Source organism: Mesocricetus auratus, unplaced genomic scaffold (genome assembly GCF_017639785.1).
Source record: "Mesocricetus auratus isolate SY011 unplaced genomic scaffold, BCM_Maur_2.0 Super-Scaffold_100015, whole genome shotgun sequence".
Classification (NCBI taxonomy): domain Eukaryota; kingdom Metazoa; phylum Chordata; class Mammalia; order Rodentia; family Cricetidae; genus Mesocricetus; species Mesocricetus auratus.
Genome location: NW_024429198.1, coordinates 63,830,241 through 63,843,833, shown reverse-complemented (window position 1 = coordinate 63,843,833; position 13,593 = coordinate 63,830,241). Strand labels below are relative to the sequence as shown.

General features: G+C 45.0%; 1 protein-coding gene across 6 annotated transcripts in view; it reads left to right on the top strand.

Moving 5' to 3' along the window:
- Brd8 (bromodomain containing 8) overlaps positions 1-13,593 on the top strand; it is a 46,661-nt gene that overhangs the window by 30,572 nt on the left and 2,496 nt on the right. For 4 of the 6 annotated variants that reach the window (XM_040758082.1, XM_040758081.1, XM_040758077.1 and 1 more), the window contains 2 exons: positions 5,562-5,651; positions 6,745-6,813. The exons of 1 other annotated variant lie outside the window; for it this stretch is intronic. In XM_040758082.1, the coding sequence (XP_040614016.1) occupies positions 5,562-5,651; positions 6,745-6,813 (159 nt within the window). The remainder of the gene's footprint in view (positions 1-5,561; positions 5,652-6,744; positions 6,814-13,593) is intronic. One more of the 6 variants, XM_040758078.1, reaches the window with a different exon arrangement.

Sequence of the window (13,593 nt, the reverse complement as noted above, 5' to 3'; positions counted from 1 at the left end):
AAATTATTATTTTTCCCCTCAAGACCAGGTCTCATATAGCCCAGGCTAGCTTCATATTAGCTGTGTAGTTGAGGATACCTTGAACTATGATCCTCCTATTTCTACCTTCCAAGTGCTAGGATTATAAATCTAAGCCATCATACCAAGCTTATGCCCTCCCTTTATCTTACATGTATCTTGGGAAATTGTTTACATAATTGTCTTATTTTTTATAGGTAATTGTGGGACTAAAGACCATATTTTATGTATTCTTTTTATTTTTTTGAGAAGAGTTTCTCTATGTAGCTTTGGAACCTGTCCTGGCATTTGCTCTGTAGACCAGGCTGGCCTCGAACTCACAGAGATCCACTTGCCTCTGCCTCCCGAGTGCTGAGATTAAAGGTATGCGCCACCACCTGGCCTTTTATGGGGTTTTTTTGTCTATTTATTTTGAAATATGGTCTTACTAGGCAGCTCTTGTTGGTCTGTGCCTCGTGAAACTCTTGCCTCTGACTCCTGAATGCTGAGACTACAGGAGTGCTCCATCTCGTTCTCCTCTCCAAAAACTGGCTAGGTGTGTTGGGACAGGCAGGTGTGTTGGGACAGGCAGGTGTGTTGGGACAGGCAGGCTGTAGTTTTAGGACTTTGGGAGGCTGATGCTCCTGAACTACATAGTGAATCTGGTTTTGTGTGACATTATTACTAAGGAAATGTGAACAAACTTGTCCTGACCTCAACAGGGAACTGATCACAGGCTAAAGTAATGATACCACCAAAGTCCACCTTGGTGAACTAATGAGCTTATTAGGGTAATTTATGGGAATATACGTGAGAGGTTACTTACTGGAGAATGGATATCCCAAAAGCAGCTATATCACTGAAAGCCCACTCCATCATGGTAGCACCTCGTGAAAGCTGAAACCTTGGTCTCTCTATACCCTCTTTAGGCAGCTCAATAGATTGGAGAGTTCCTTTAGAAGTCCTTACTATTTATATAAGTTTCTCGGGGGAGGAACCAGTGAATCTTCTCAGTTACAGGGACTTCCTGTGACTTGTCAATTATTTGCTTCCTGATCTTAATGAGCCTCCTAATGAGTTGAAAAGGAAGTCCTTTTAGAACTTCCTGAGTCTTTTTCTTTGTTTTGTCTTATTTTGAAACAAGGAATCAAACATAACCCTGGCTATCTTAGAACACAATACGTAGACCAGGCTGACACTCACACAGATCCACCTATCTCTGTCCCCCAAGTGCTGGGGTCAAAGGCATGCACCAGCTTGCCTGACAACTTCCTGAGTCTTTAAGGAATGTTTCAACTTGGAGAAAATTTAATATATCTTCTTTATCTAAAACAAAACAACAACGGAAAGGAATGAAGGAAGGAAGAAAGGAGAAAGGGAGGGAGGAGACAGGAAAAAGAAAAGAGCAATGGAATAGCAGTCGTGATGTCTGCTTGACCAAATACCACTTTTGTTTACTTGGTTTTTGAACCAGGGTCTCATGTAACCCAGGCTGGCATAGAACTCAACATGTAGCTGAGAGTGACCTTAAACTTCTGATCCTCCAACCTCTACCTCCTAAGCTTGGCCAGTTATCTCATGGGGAGACAGAAGAAAGCTAAATTTTTATGTTAAAACAGAAGTTTAAAGCTCCTTTAAAAAACAACCCCATAGCTGGGCTTGGTGCCTCACATCTATAATCCCAGAGCTCCCTGATTGACCTAATAACTTCCAGCCTGGATACAAAGTGAAACCCTCTGTCAAACAACAATAACAACACAGTCCCTGGAGTGGGAAGAAGGAGATAGACCCCAAAGGTAGAGCTCATTGATGGACCTTGGCTAGTATACTCAAGACCTATGTTCTAGCACTGGAAGGCAAAAGCAGACACAACAGGTGTTTTCCAGGCTCTTTTCTGTCCCATTCCATAGTCTGTACGACAGGGACAAGGGAAACAGAGTCTTTGGGGTCTATTCCGACTACACAGTGCTGTCTACTCCCTTGCTTTTACTCTCATTTATGTTGCTCCAGATAGGCAAAATAAAGGCAAGACAGAGAACCTTAAAATATGCATAGTGGTGGCGCACACCTTTAATCCCAGCACTTGGCAGGCAGAGGCAGGTGGATCTCTGTGAGTTCGAGGCCAGCCTGGTCTACAGAGCAAATTCCAGGACAGCCTACAAAACAATACAGAGAAACCCTGTCTCGAAAAACCAAAAAAAAAAAAAAAAAGATATATGCATAGTTGGTTAATTATGAGGTTATAAAACCTACCACACTACATAGAGCAGACACATTAAATACCTACTATGTGGATTTATGAATGATGTTCTACAAACTAGTACAAGGCTAGTGTTAATCTAGCCTGAGTGATCAGAGACTTAAGGCAAAGGTGGTGCTAAAAGCAAACACTAATTGGAACACACACACACACACACACACACACACACACACACACACACACGAGCACACACACGCACAGGCACAGGGCAGGGAAGTAGAAGGGAGACTAACTGGGAAAAGGAAGGAGATTAATGGGAGTTGAAGGAGGACAGGAGATGGTAAGGGGGGTGGTGAATATGATGGAAATATACTAATGTGCATGTATGAAAATGTAATGAAATCCATTATTATGTATAACTTATATATGCTAATAAAACATTAAATAAAATAGGAATGGCTGGAGAGATGGCTCAGCAGTTAAGAACACTTGCTACTCTTGCAGAAGACCCAAGTTCGTTTCCCAGCACCCATATCCGGAGGCTCACAACCGTCTGTAACTCAGCTCCAGGGAATCTGATGCCCTCTTCTGGCCTCCTCTGGCACTGCACTCATGTACACAGAAACACACAGAATTACAAACAAAAATGAAATCTTAAAAAAATAAATAAAATAGGAAAAAAGAAAAGAAATTTGTTTTGTGCCTTAAATGTCTTGTTTGGATAGGGTTCTGTAAATGGTAGCATTTAAGGATATTTGAGTAAAGACCATAGTAAAATCATATGATTTGGTGGTATGTGACTTAGAACCAGGTTAGGTCAGGTATGGTAGCAAATGCCTTTAATCCCAGCACTCAAGATGAATCTCTATGAGTTCAAGGCCAGCCTGGTCTACACAGCAAGTTCTGGGCCAGCCAAGGATGCATAGTGAGACCATATCTCAAAATAAATAAATAAATAAATAAATAAATAAATTATTTAAAAGTGACTGGAGCAATAGATCAGCAGTTATAAATACTTGCTGCTCTTGCAGAGGACTAGGGTTCAGTTCCCAGCGCCCACGTGGTAACTCAAAACCATCTGTCACTCCAGTTCCAGGGCATCCAATGTCCTCTTCTAACCTCCATGGGCAACAGGTACACATGTAGACATATATACACACACATGCAACCAAAACTTTTATACACATCAAATGATAAAATTTGCAACTGTGTAAATTATAAGGTAAGATAAACTATTGAACTGTAATATCTCAGAAGAAAAGCAAAATAAGACCGTTTCATTTAGCCAGCAAAGGAGGCATCAGGAGCAGAAATGAATCTATAGTAGGTATTTTTAAAGATCATGATAGCATGGATACAGTTTAATGGTAGAGAACTTTCTTGCCCAGCCAACAAGAAACCCTAGTACCCAAAAAACAATAAAAATAATACAAAAAACAAACAAAAAATGAAAAATGAGGGCCAGAGACAGTGCTCAGGGTGTAAAGACACTTGCTGCCAGCCTGCTGACTTGGCTTCAGCCCCCAGAACCCACATGGTGGATGAAAAGAACCAACTTCTTCAGGTTGGCCTCTGACCTCCCTATGTACCTGTGCACCATGACACATACATTGTAAAAGAGATGAGGGGGAACTAAAACAAGTAAGATCACTATGCAGAGGAGGGCTTGAAGGGATATTGACTAGCATGCCGGAGGCTTAGGTCTAATCTCCAGAACAGGAGGAAAAAACAAAAAAGTTGAGTGAGGAGACAGTTTGCATCTGGAACCAGTCTAGGGCAGGCGGGCCCACTTTAGACAGTTAGAATGGATCTCAGAAAGCAGCTGCTCTCAAGACATGGCTAAGGGGAACAACGCGTTTCTACTGTATAAAGTGGGCATTCCCAGCCTGATACGGGGGAGGTCCCCGGCTGCCAACAGTGTCTAGTGCACTGTTCAGAAGGCAGCGTGTGCACAGTGTGTGTGCTCAGGTAAGGATCTCAGACTGCTAAGTGCATTCCTAGAAAAGGGGTGATATGTGTGTAGCCCACAGAAAGGGACTTTCAGATTGCTAAACCTGCCTGCCCCTAATGAGGCATACACAGAGGGGAGAGTGAAAAGGAAAAATATCTAGCATTCAACTAAAACGTAAGGGACATAATAAATAAACCCAAATAAAACATAAGAGGATTCTGCCGGGCGTTGGTGGCGCACACCTTTAATCCCAGCACTTGGAGGCAGAGGCAGGCGGATCTCTGTGAGTTCGAGGCCAGGCTGGACCGACAGCCTCCAAAACAGAGAAACCCTGTCTCGCAAAACCAAAAAAAAAAAAAAAAAAAAAAAAAAAACCAACATAAGAGGATTCTTTGAAATGCGAGGACTAAATTAATAGTATCTGCTATGTGTCCAGTGGTTATGGCTACTTAGGAAAGACCCTAAGCAAAGCTTTTTTTTTTTTTTTGAGGTGGAGTCTCCTGTAGCCTCGATTGGCCTCCCACTCATTATGTAGCCTTGAACCCCTGATCCTCCTCTACTCCCAAAGTGCACCATCTGTAGAGTCACAGGTACCACCAGCAGGGGCAGAGAAGGCACAGGGGAGCCAGGCAGACACTGCGGTCCCAGCATTTGGGAAGTTGGAGGCTCAAGATGGAGGCTAAACAGTTTCAAGTCGTCTTGGGCTAAAGATACATTTTCAGAATAGTCCTTACTACCTAGCTGACCCTGTTTGCAAACACCAGGGTGGGGGGAAAAGGAAACAGGAAAAAAGGCACAAACCGTTTCGGATCTGTAGTATACATTATAACAGGGACCACTTACTCGGCATGGTGGCATCAGCCTATAATTTAAGCGTTCTGGGACATGGAGGAAGGAGGATCAGGCACTCAGGGTCATCTTCAGTTACACAGGTAATTCAGAGCTAGCTTGTATACACAACACCCTATCTAAAAAGAAAAAAAGAAATATGAAACAAGAGTAACCACTTCGTCAGGCAATAGTGACATAGCTTATTGGCTCAGCAGTTAAGAGCCCTTGCTGTTTTTGTAGGAGTCCTGGATTCAGTGCCCAGCACCCATATTAAGCAGCTCACAACCACCTGTAATTCCAGTTCCAAGGGCACCCTATGCCCTCGGCCTCCACAGGCACCTGTCCATTCTAGATGCACATAAATCCACACAGGCACACAGAGACACATAAAAGAAAAAATGTTCACAATACACAGTTTACTATTCCTTATGAAAGTTTTAAGTACATTCCATACCTATGATATTATATTCCCTCAAATGTTTAACTAGGAGCACTATGCCTTGGGAAAGCCTCATTACCCACCTAGTGAGACACAGTACTACTTACGAAGCGACTGTCTCTTTTCTGTCATGTATCCTGTAGGAATGACCTAAGCCAAGGTGATCCTATTCAGGATCATTTCCTATTTAAGAAGACTCTTTTGCAAGTCTGGAAGATGATTGCCAGTCACAGGTAGGTTTCCAATGTGAGCTTATCTCCAGCCTTGGGCAGATGGAAGCAGCAGGATCACAAGTTGAGGGCATCATAGTTTGAGGCAGGCCTGGGCTACAGGAGACTGTCTCAAAACAAAACGAAGAATCCCCCAAACTAGGAACCAAGCCATGGTTGAGACCAATAGCTCTTTTGTTAGTCTATAAGGAGCTGTTGCTGTGCTATTTGAATTGCTGCTAGGGACTTATTCCTAACACATGATATTTTGTACTTCAGAGATATATGCCTCCTTCCCATATGGTGCATTTTCCTCTCCACAGTAGTCAGAGCTATGGATGTGACTCAGTTGGTAGAGTGCTTGCCTGGCATGCATGAAGCCCTTAGGTTTAATCCCCAGTGTTGCATATACCTGCCAAGTCTGGTGGTGCACACCAGTCAAGGCAGGAGAGTCAGAAATACATGTTCATCCTTAGCTGTATTGGAAGTTTGAGGCTAGCCTGAGCTACGTGACACCCTGCCTCAAAACAAACAGTTGGTTAGAGAGATAGGGGTAAGGACACTTGCTGCTTTTGCAGAGAACATGGGTTCAGTTCCCAGCGTCCACACAATGGCTCACAACCATCTATAACTCAAGTTTCAGGGCATCAGGCGCCCTCTTCTGGCTTCTGTGGGCACTGCACACATGCGATGCTCTCGTATACCAGAGTCAAAATATTCATACACATAAAATGAAAATGAGTACTTTTAGAAGGGAAAGGGAAAAAAAAATAGGGTCTTGGAAACCTTAACCAAAAGAGAGTATGATAATAGTTAAAATATTTTGCAGGTTGGGGTCCCACCTCCCTACATTCTTGCTGTTTAGGGAAGTCAGCAAGAAGCAACCTGCTGTTAGTTTTTGCTCTGCAGCCTGGGTGGCCTAGAAGCAGAACTCCATGTGTAGTCGAGTCAGGCCTCCAGCTCTTGGTGCTCCTCCTGTCTCAGCTCCCCTAGTGCTGCGATGAGCCACCATGCCTCCTTCACTCTGTAGTTTGAAGTGTTCTTGCTGTTAGACACCCTCTCCTTTAGAGTGACTCGACAGGGTTTCTTTATCCTCTTTGGGTTTATTTCTTAACAGGTTCAGCAGTCCATTTCTGAAGCCTGTGTCAGAAAAGCAGGCCCCAGGATACAAGGATGTGGTGAAAAGGTCAGTAGGAAAGGGACAAAGACTGTGGTTGGCTGCTTTCTTATTTTTATTTTTATGTTTTTTTTTAGAGACAGTGTCTCGTGTAGTCCAGGCTACCTTTAAACTGGCTGGACAGCTGAGGATGACCTTGAGTTTCTGACCCTCCTGACTTCAGTTCTGGGGTTACTGGCGTGGACTGCCGCGCCCATTGTTTTGTGGTGCTGAACGCTAGACACGGGCTTAGTGCTCGCCAGGCAAGCGCTCTGCCAGCCGTGCCGCGTTTCCACCCTGGGCCACCGTTTTTCTCTTCTCTGTTTGCTTTGTTCTGTGGCTTGCATGGAGCCCAGACTGGTCTCAAACAGTTGACGCTCACCCTGAATTCCTAATCCTCCTGCTTCTACCTATGAAGTGCTGGGGTTACAGTCCCGAGCTAGTCACCAGCCCCCTGGTTGCTTCCATATCTGTCTTTTCATTCTTTATTTCCCATCTAATAGGCTGTTTATCTTATTTGCAGTGCTCACAAACTCAAGATACAGTCTATGGCCAATTAAGATTTGTCTTAAAACTGTTTTTGGTATCCTTTCTGCTCCCTGCCCTAACACTGTCTACATGGGTTATGAACTTGTGGGTTCCAGTGATCTTGGCAGTTCTGCTCCTCTGTTAACCGTGACGGCAGGCTCATGGTCTCTAGCTTAGCTGAAGACTGTCTTGAACTCTCAAGCCTCCTGCCTCTATCTCCTCAGTACTAGAATGTCAGGTGTTACTGTTGCTATTTTTTTTTTTAATTTGCCATTTATCTCCGTTTGGCTGCTAACTGGAAATGTTTTTGCCTCAGTGCACATAGTGCTACATTACATATGTGCACACCAATTCCTGGTCCTTCCACATTTGACAATATTTCTTGAAGAAAATTTTAGGAGGGACCCTGTGCTCATTCAGGCAGTTTTAGACATGCTAAGATAAAGGCATTAAATGGAAATTAACACTGAGTAATTGGTTGAGGGCAGTGCTTTGGATGTTAGCATAGTTAATCTAAAATGTTGCCATAATGGAGATGGCTCAGTGGTTAAGAGCACTTAGTTGCTCTTGCAGAGGACTCAGATTCAGTTCTCAGCACCCATATGGTGGTTCCCAGTCATCCTTGGCTCTGGGATTACAATTCCAGGGACTCTGCCATCTTGTGGCCTCCATGCCCGTGAGGCATGCAATGGTGTATACACACCATGTAAGCAAAGCACACACACATACAAGTAACAAATTCAAGCCTTTCTAAAAATGCTGTCATACAAACAATAGGGTTTAAAGGGGGTGGGGAGATGGTTCAGTTTGTCAGTATTGACCTTGCGGGTGTGAGGAGGGAGTGTGGATCCCCAGCACCTAGGCAAAAGCTGGGTGTGGTGGACACACCTGTAATCCCAGTGCTGGGGAAGCGAGTCAGGAGGATTCCCAGGGTTTGCTGGCCAGCCAATCTAGCTGAAACGAGGAGCCGTAGGTTCAGTGAGAGACCCTGTCTCAAACACTAATGCAGAGAACACACGTGCCACAAACTGAATCATTTATGAGCAACAAACTTATTTTCCATGGGCTTGGAAAAATCTAAGATCACAGTGCCTGCAGACCTGGGTTTGGGAGGGCTAGTCTCTTCCTCATTTTTTATAGTATGTTTTAAATTCACATTAATTTTCTCAAAGAAGAGGCTACATGTCTTGGTGTGTGTGTAGGTCAGATGACAACTTGTGCTCTGTTATATGTGGATGTGTTACCTGCATTTGTCTGTGCGCTACATGTGTGCCTGGTGCCTGCAGGGCCACAAGAGGCTATTGGATCCTCTGAAGAGCAGCCAGTGCTCGTAATGGCTGTGCTAATTCCCCAGTCCCAGAGTGGGTCCCGGAATTGAACTCAGGTCATCAGGGTTGGCAGTGAGTGTCTTTACCTACTGAGCCATCTTCCCAGCCGCAGTCTGCTCTAAGGTGGCCCTTGTTGCTGTGCCCCTCCGAAAGGAGTGAGGGCTTCTGCAAGCACATAACGGGTAAGAGCAGGAAGCATCTTTCCATTTTAAACTCAAGCACAAAGGGCTGGAGGGGCGGCTCCGCAGGTGACAGCACAGGTAGTCTGCAGAGGACCCAGGTTTGCTTCCCAGCATCACAGCCGCTCTCACTGCAGCTCCAGGGGATCAGGGGCGTCTTCTGGCCTTCCTGGGGTGTGCCCCATATACACATAACTTAAAAGTAAAGATAAATCCTAAAAAATAGAGAGAGCCAGGCCTGCTGGTGCAAGCTTCCCTGCTGCCCCCAGCACTCGGGAGGCAGAGGCAGACTGATCTCTGTGAGTTTGAGCCCACCCTGGTCTACACAGCAAAACCCTGTCTCAAAAATAAATAAATACAATTGAGGTAGTAAAAATTGTGTTTTCTGAGTAAATCAGACACACAGGCAGTGTTAGGACTCTGTATGGCTGACGCTCCAAGCAGGAGGTTGCTGTTAACAAACTATGACTGATTCCTCCATCTGTGACTGAAGGAAATAAGGCTTAGAGTGGCTGTGGTGTTGGAGGTGAAAGGGTGCCTCCCCCCCCCGTCAAGATCAGCTTGGGCTGCACAGTGACTTAGAGACTAATCGGGCCCCTGCGATGGCTCAGCGGGTAAAGGCACTTCCACAAGGCCTGGTGACCTGAGTGGCAGGAACTCACTGGCTCTCTCAGGGTTCCTCTGCACCCCACAAAGTCATTGTGGCATACACACACCAGTACACATGCCTGTGTGCATGCAGTATATAAGTAAATGGACAGGCTGTCCTGAGTTGTATGCACACATGCCTGTGTGCATGCAGTGTATAAGTAAATGGGCAGGCTGTCCTGAGTTGGAATCTAGACCATGCGATTTTGAACAAGTGCTTAATCTTTTCCTTTCTTTCTTTGTCAACAGGCATTGTTTATTAATTGACCAGATTATAAAAAACGCTGTTGTAGATAACTTAGTTTATCCTTCTAATAAGCCTGTCAATCTTGTCTTTCCCTTCACTGTACATGTGGAAAAGATCATTTGAAGGGCCACAGAAACGTATGTCCTGGAAGCACTTTCAAACAGGATGTATTTCATTAATCAGATCGTCCATGCCTATGATGCTAAGCTCACCCATAGGTGGGGTAATCATTTATCCACCAAGGCAATTTGCTTCTTGCTGATTTTGTTATAATGTTGCTTGTAGGTTAATTGTTTACTGACTTCAGGTTCAAGTACCCACTATGCAATGTATGGCCCACAATCTTCAGCATGCTAATTGAAGCCTTGACGAGCTTCACTGAGGTGTGCTTAAGTACTCCTAACAGTACTTGTGTCTTTCATAGAAGACCCGGTCCCCAGTACCCAGCTGGTGACTCAGCCGTCAGAACTGCAGTTCTGAGAGTCTGAAGCCCTCTTCTGAGGCACACACATGGTGCACACATGCAGGCAAACACGCATATGCATAATGTACAAATAAATAAATAAATCTTTTTTAAAAAGAGTAGCTGGGTGTAGTGGCACAAGCCTTTAATCCCAGCACTAGGGAGGCAGAGACAGGTGGATCCCTGTGAGTTTGAGGCCAGCTTGTTTTACATAGTGAGTTCCAGGACAGCCAGGGCTACATAGTAAGATCTCGTCTCAAAAAAACAAACAAAAAAGCTGGGTGGTGGTGGTGCACGCCTTAATCCCAGCACTCGGGAGGCAGAGGCAGGCAGATCTCTGTGAGTTCGAGGCCGGGCTGAACCCATAGCCTCCAAAACAATACAGAGAAACCCTGTCTCATAAAACAAAAACAAAAACAAAAACAACAACAACAACAACAACAACAAAACTGGTGATGGCAAAGAGGCTGCAGTGCCTTACAGGTCAATGGGTTCGTACCTTTTGTCATTGTTATATTTATTCACTTACTTAGATCGTATTGTGTGAGCATGTACTCTGTCTGAGGCATGTGTGTTTTATCAGAGAACAACTGGGAGTTGGTTCTCTCCTGCAATGTGGATCCTGGGCACTGAACTCAGGTCATCAGGCTTGATGCAAACCCATGCACACACTAAACCATTTTTCTGTGCTTTTAGATACTTTCTCATTGCTGTGATAAAATACCCTGAAAAAAAAAAAGCAACCTAAGAGATAAAGGGCTTGTTTTTACCTTCAGTTCCAGATGTTTATAGTCCATTGTGAAACGGAAGACAGGCAAGCGTGGCATGATTGTAGGAACAAGGGCTGACTGTTCACATTGTGTCTGCCCTTACGAAGCAGAGAGGGAACTGGAAGTGGGGCCAGTCTGTAAAGCCCACCCCAGTGACTCACTTCTCCCATGGGGTTCATTGTTCTGAAAGCTCCGTGACTTAGAGTAATAGTGGTGGCGCACCCCTTTAATCCTAGCACTCCAGAGGCAGAGGCAGGTGGATCTTTCGAGGCCAGCCTGGTCTACATCGTGGCTTCCAGGACAGCTAGGGCCACACAAAAATCATGTCCTGAAAAACCAAAACAAAACAAAACAAAAAAAAGTTCCGTAATTTTCCTAAGCAGTGCCGACAGCTGCATACCAAATACCTGAGTCTGTGGGGATACTTAAATCACTGTGCAGTCCCGTTCTGTGAGTCCATGGGGATGATTTAGTTTACCTTCTAATCAACACTCAGTCAGACAGGCGGCAACAGTGCCTACATTTCAAAAGTTCAAAATCTCCATCTGAAATATCTAAAACTCAGGACCAGCTTTCTTCCAACCGATTTGTTTGTTTGTTTGTTTGTTTGTTTGTTTGAAACAGGGTTTTACTGTGTGGCTTCAACTGGTCTGGAACTTACCATGTAGACAGGCTGGCTTTGAACTCCAGAGATCTAATTGCCTCTGCCTCCTGAGTGCTGGCACTAAAGGTGTACACCACCACTGCTCGGCCAAGACCTAAAATTCTTATAGTAAGGCTTATCATAACAACTGCTCCATTGCTGGCACCGGTTTCTGTCTTAGTTACTTTCTGTTGTCCTGATAAAAATACTCTAGGAAGGGACCGGGGAGATGACTCACCGGTTTAAAACCCTGGCTGTTCTTCCAGAGGACCCAGGTTCAATCCCCAGCACCTACATGGCAGCTCACAATTGTCTGTAACTCCAGTTCAGGGGATCTGACACCTTCATACAGACATACATGCAGACAAAACACTAGTGTACATGAAATAAAAATAAATAAGATATAAAAAATACCCTGGAAAAATCTACTCAGCCAGGCAGTGATGGCACATGCCTTCAATCCCAGCACGTGGGAGGCCAAGGTAGGCAGATCTTTGTAAGTTCAAGGCCAGCCTGCTCTACTGAATGAGTTCAGGACAGCCAGGGCTACACAACCCTGTCTCAAAAAGCCAAGCCAAACAAAGAAAAAAACATCAACTTAGATCTGGGTGTGGTGGTGCACTCCAAGGAGCAGGGGTAAGTGCATCTCCATGAATTCTGGGCAGCCTGGTCTACATAGAGAATTCCAGGACAGCTAGGGCTGCTTTGAGAGATCCTGTGTAAAATACACAAACAAACATTAAAAAAAAAGGAGCTAAAGAGGTAAAGGCTTATTTTGTCTTACAGTTCTGAGGGGTGTAGTCAGGGAAAGCACGATGGCAGGACCAAGACCCTGGCTGGTCCGCAGGAAGCAGGGAGAGAGCAGGAGGTGTGTGTTCCTCACGACACACCTCTTCCAGCAGGGACCTACCTTCTAAAGACCCCACGACCTTCTCAAGCACTCCATCAGCTGCGGTCCAGCTGCTCACACGCAGGGACTGGAGCTGACACGGAAACTACAACATGCATGGAGTTGGCAGCCTCTCTTGGCCTGGCCTTTGGAGCCGTGGTTCTACACATCTGTGTGTGTTCCTTGTGACAGTGCTTGGCTTTTTCACAGTGAGCTTCCTCTGTGTCTTCTGGGGCATCTTTGGGAGCATTTCTTTTCAAGAGCTTTTCCTTCCAACCTTGAAATCTCTTCTCGTTTTCTATTAAGGGTTTCTGGCACAGCAGGAGCCTCCTTTTTCTTCTCTTTGGCAGATCCATGGTTATAGCCAGAAAAAAAGCAGCATGTAATCTCCTCAGACCTCAGTTTCTGCATCTGTCAAATGGAAAACATGTTGACACCTATCCCTACTCCTGAAAGTGAGGCGGGAATAGCATGAGTCCAGGCCAGCACAAGCAATGGCAAGACACATGGCCCCTCTGCTCCTGCCTCTCACGCGTTAGGACGAAAGGCATGATATGCCACCATGCCCGATAAAGTCCCCGTCTCAAAACAGTGGTAGCAGTGGGCCTTGTGTCAGCAAGCCTGAGATTCTAACTGCCTGTGACAATGCAGGAGGATAGCAAGTTCAAGGCCTGCCTGGCGATCTCAGAAGACCCTGTCTCTAAAAGCGAAAAGGGGGCTGGGATGAAGGCTTAAAGGGAAGGTACTTGTCTAGGACGAGTAAGGCCCTACCTAGGTCACTGGCTCTCAGCTTTCCTAACTCTGTGACCCTTTAACACAGTTCCTCATGTTGTGGTGATCCCAACCATAAAACTATTTTGTTGCTACTTCACAGCTATAATTTGGCTACTGTTATGAGTCATAATGTAAATATCTAATATGCAGCAGGATATTTGATAGTCAACCCCCGTGAAAGGGTTGTTCGACCCCCAAAGGGGTCCTGATCCACAGGTTGAAAACCGCTGTCCTAGGTTCAATACCCAGTGCCTCCAAAATGGTGATGATGCTAAGTAATGCCTGCATTGTATGTTTATTGAGAGGATTAGTTTACCATAGAGTGCACCCAACATAGTGCT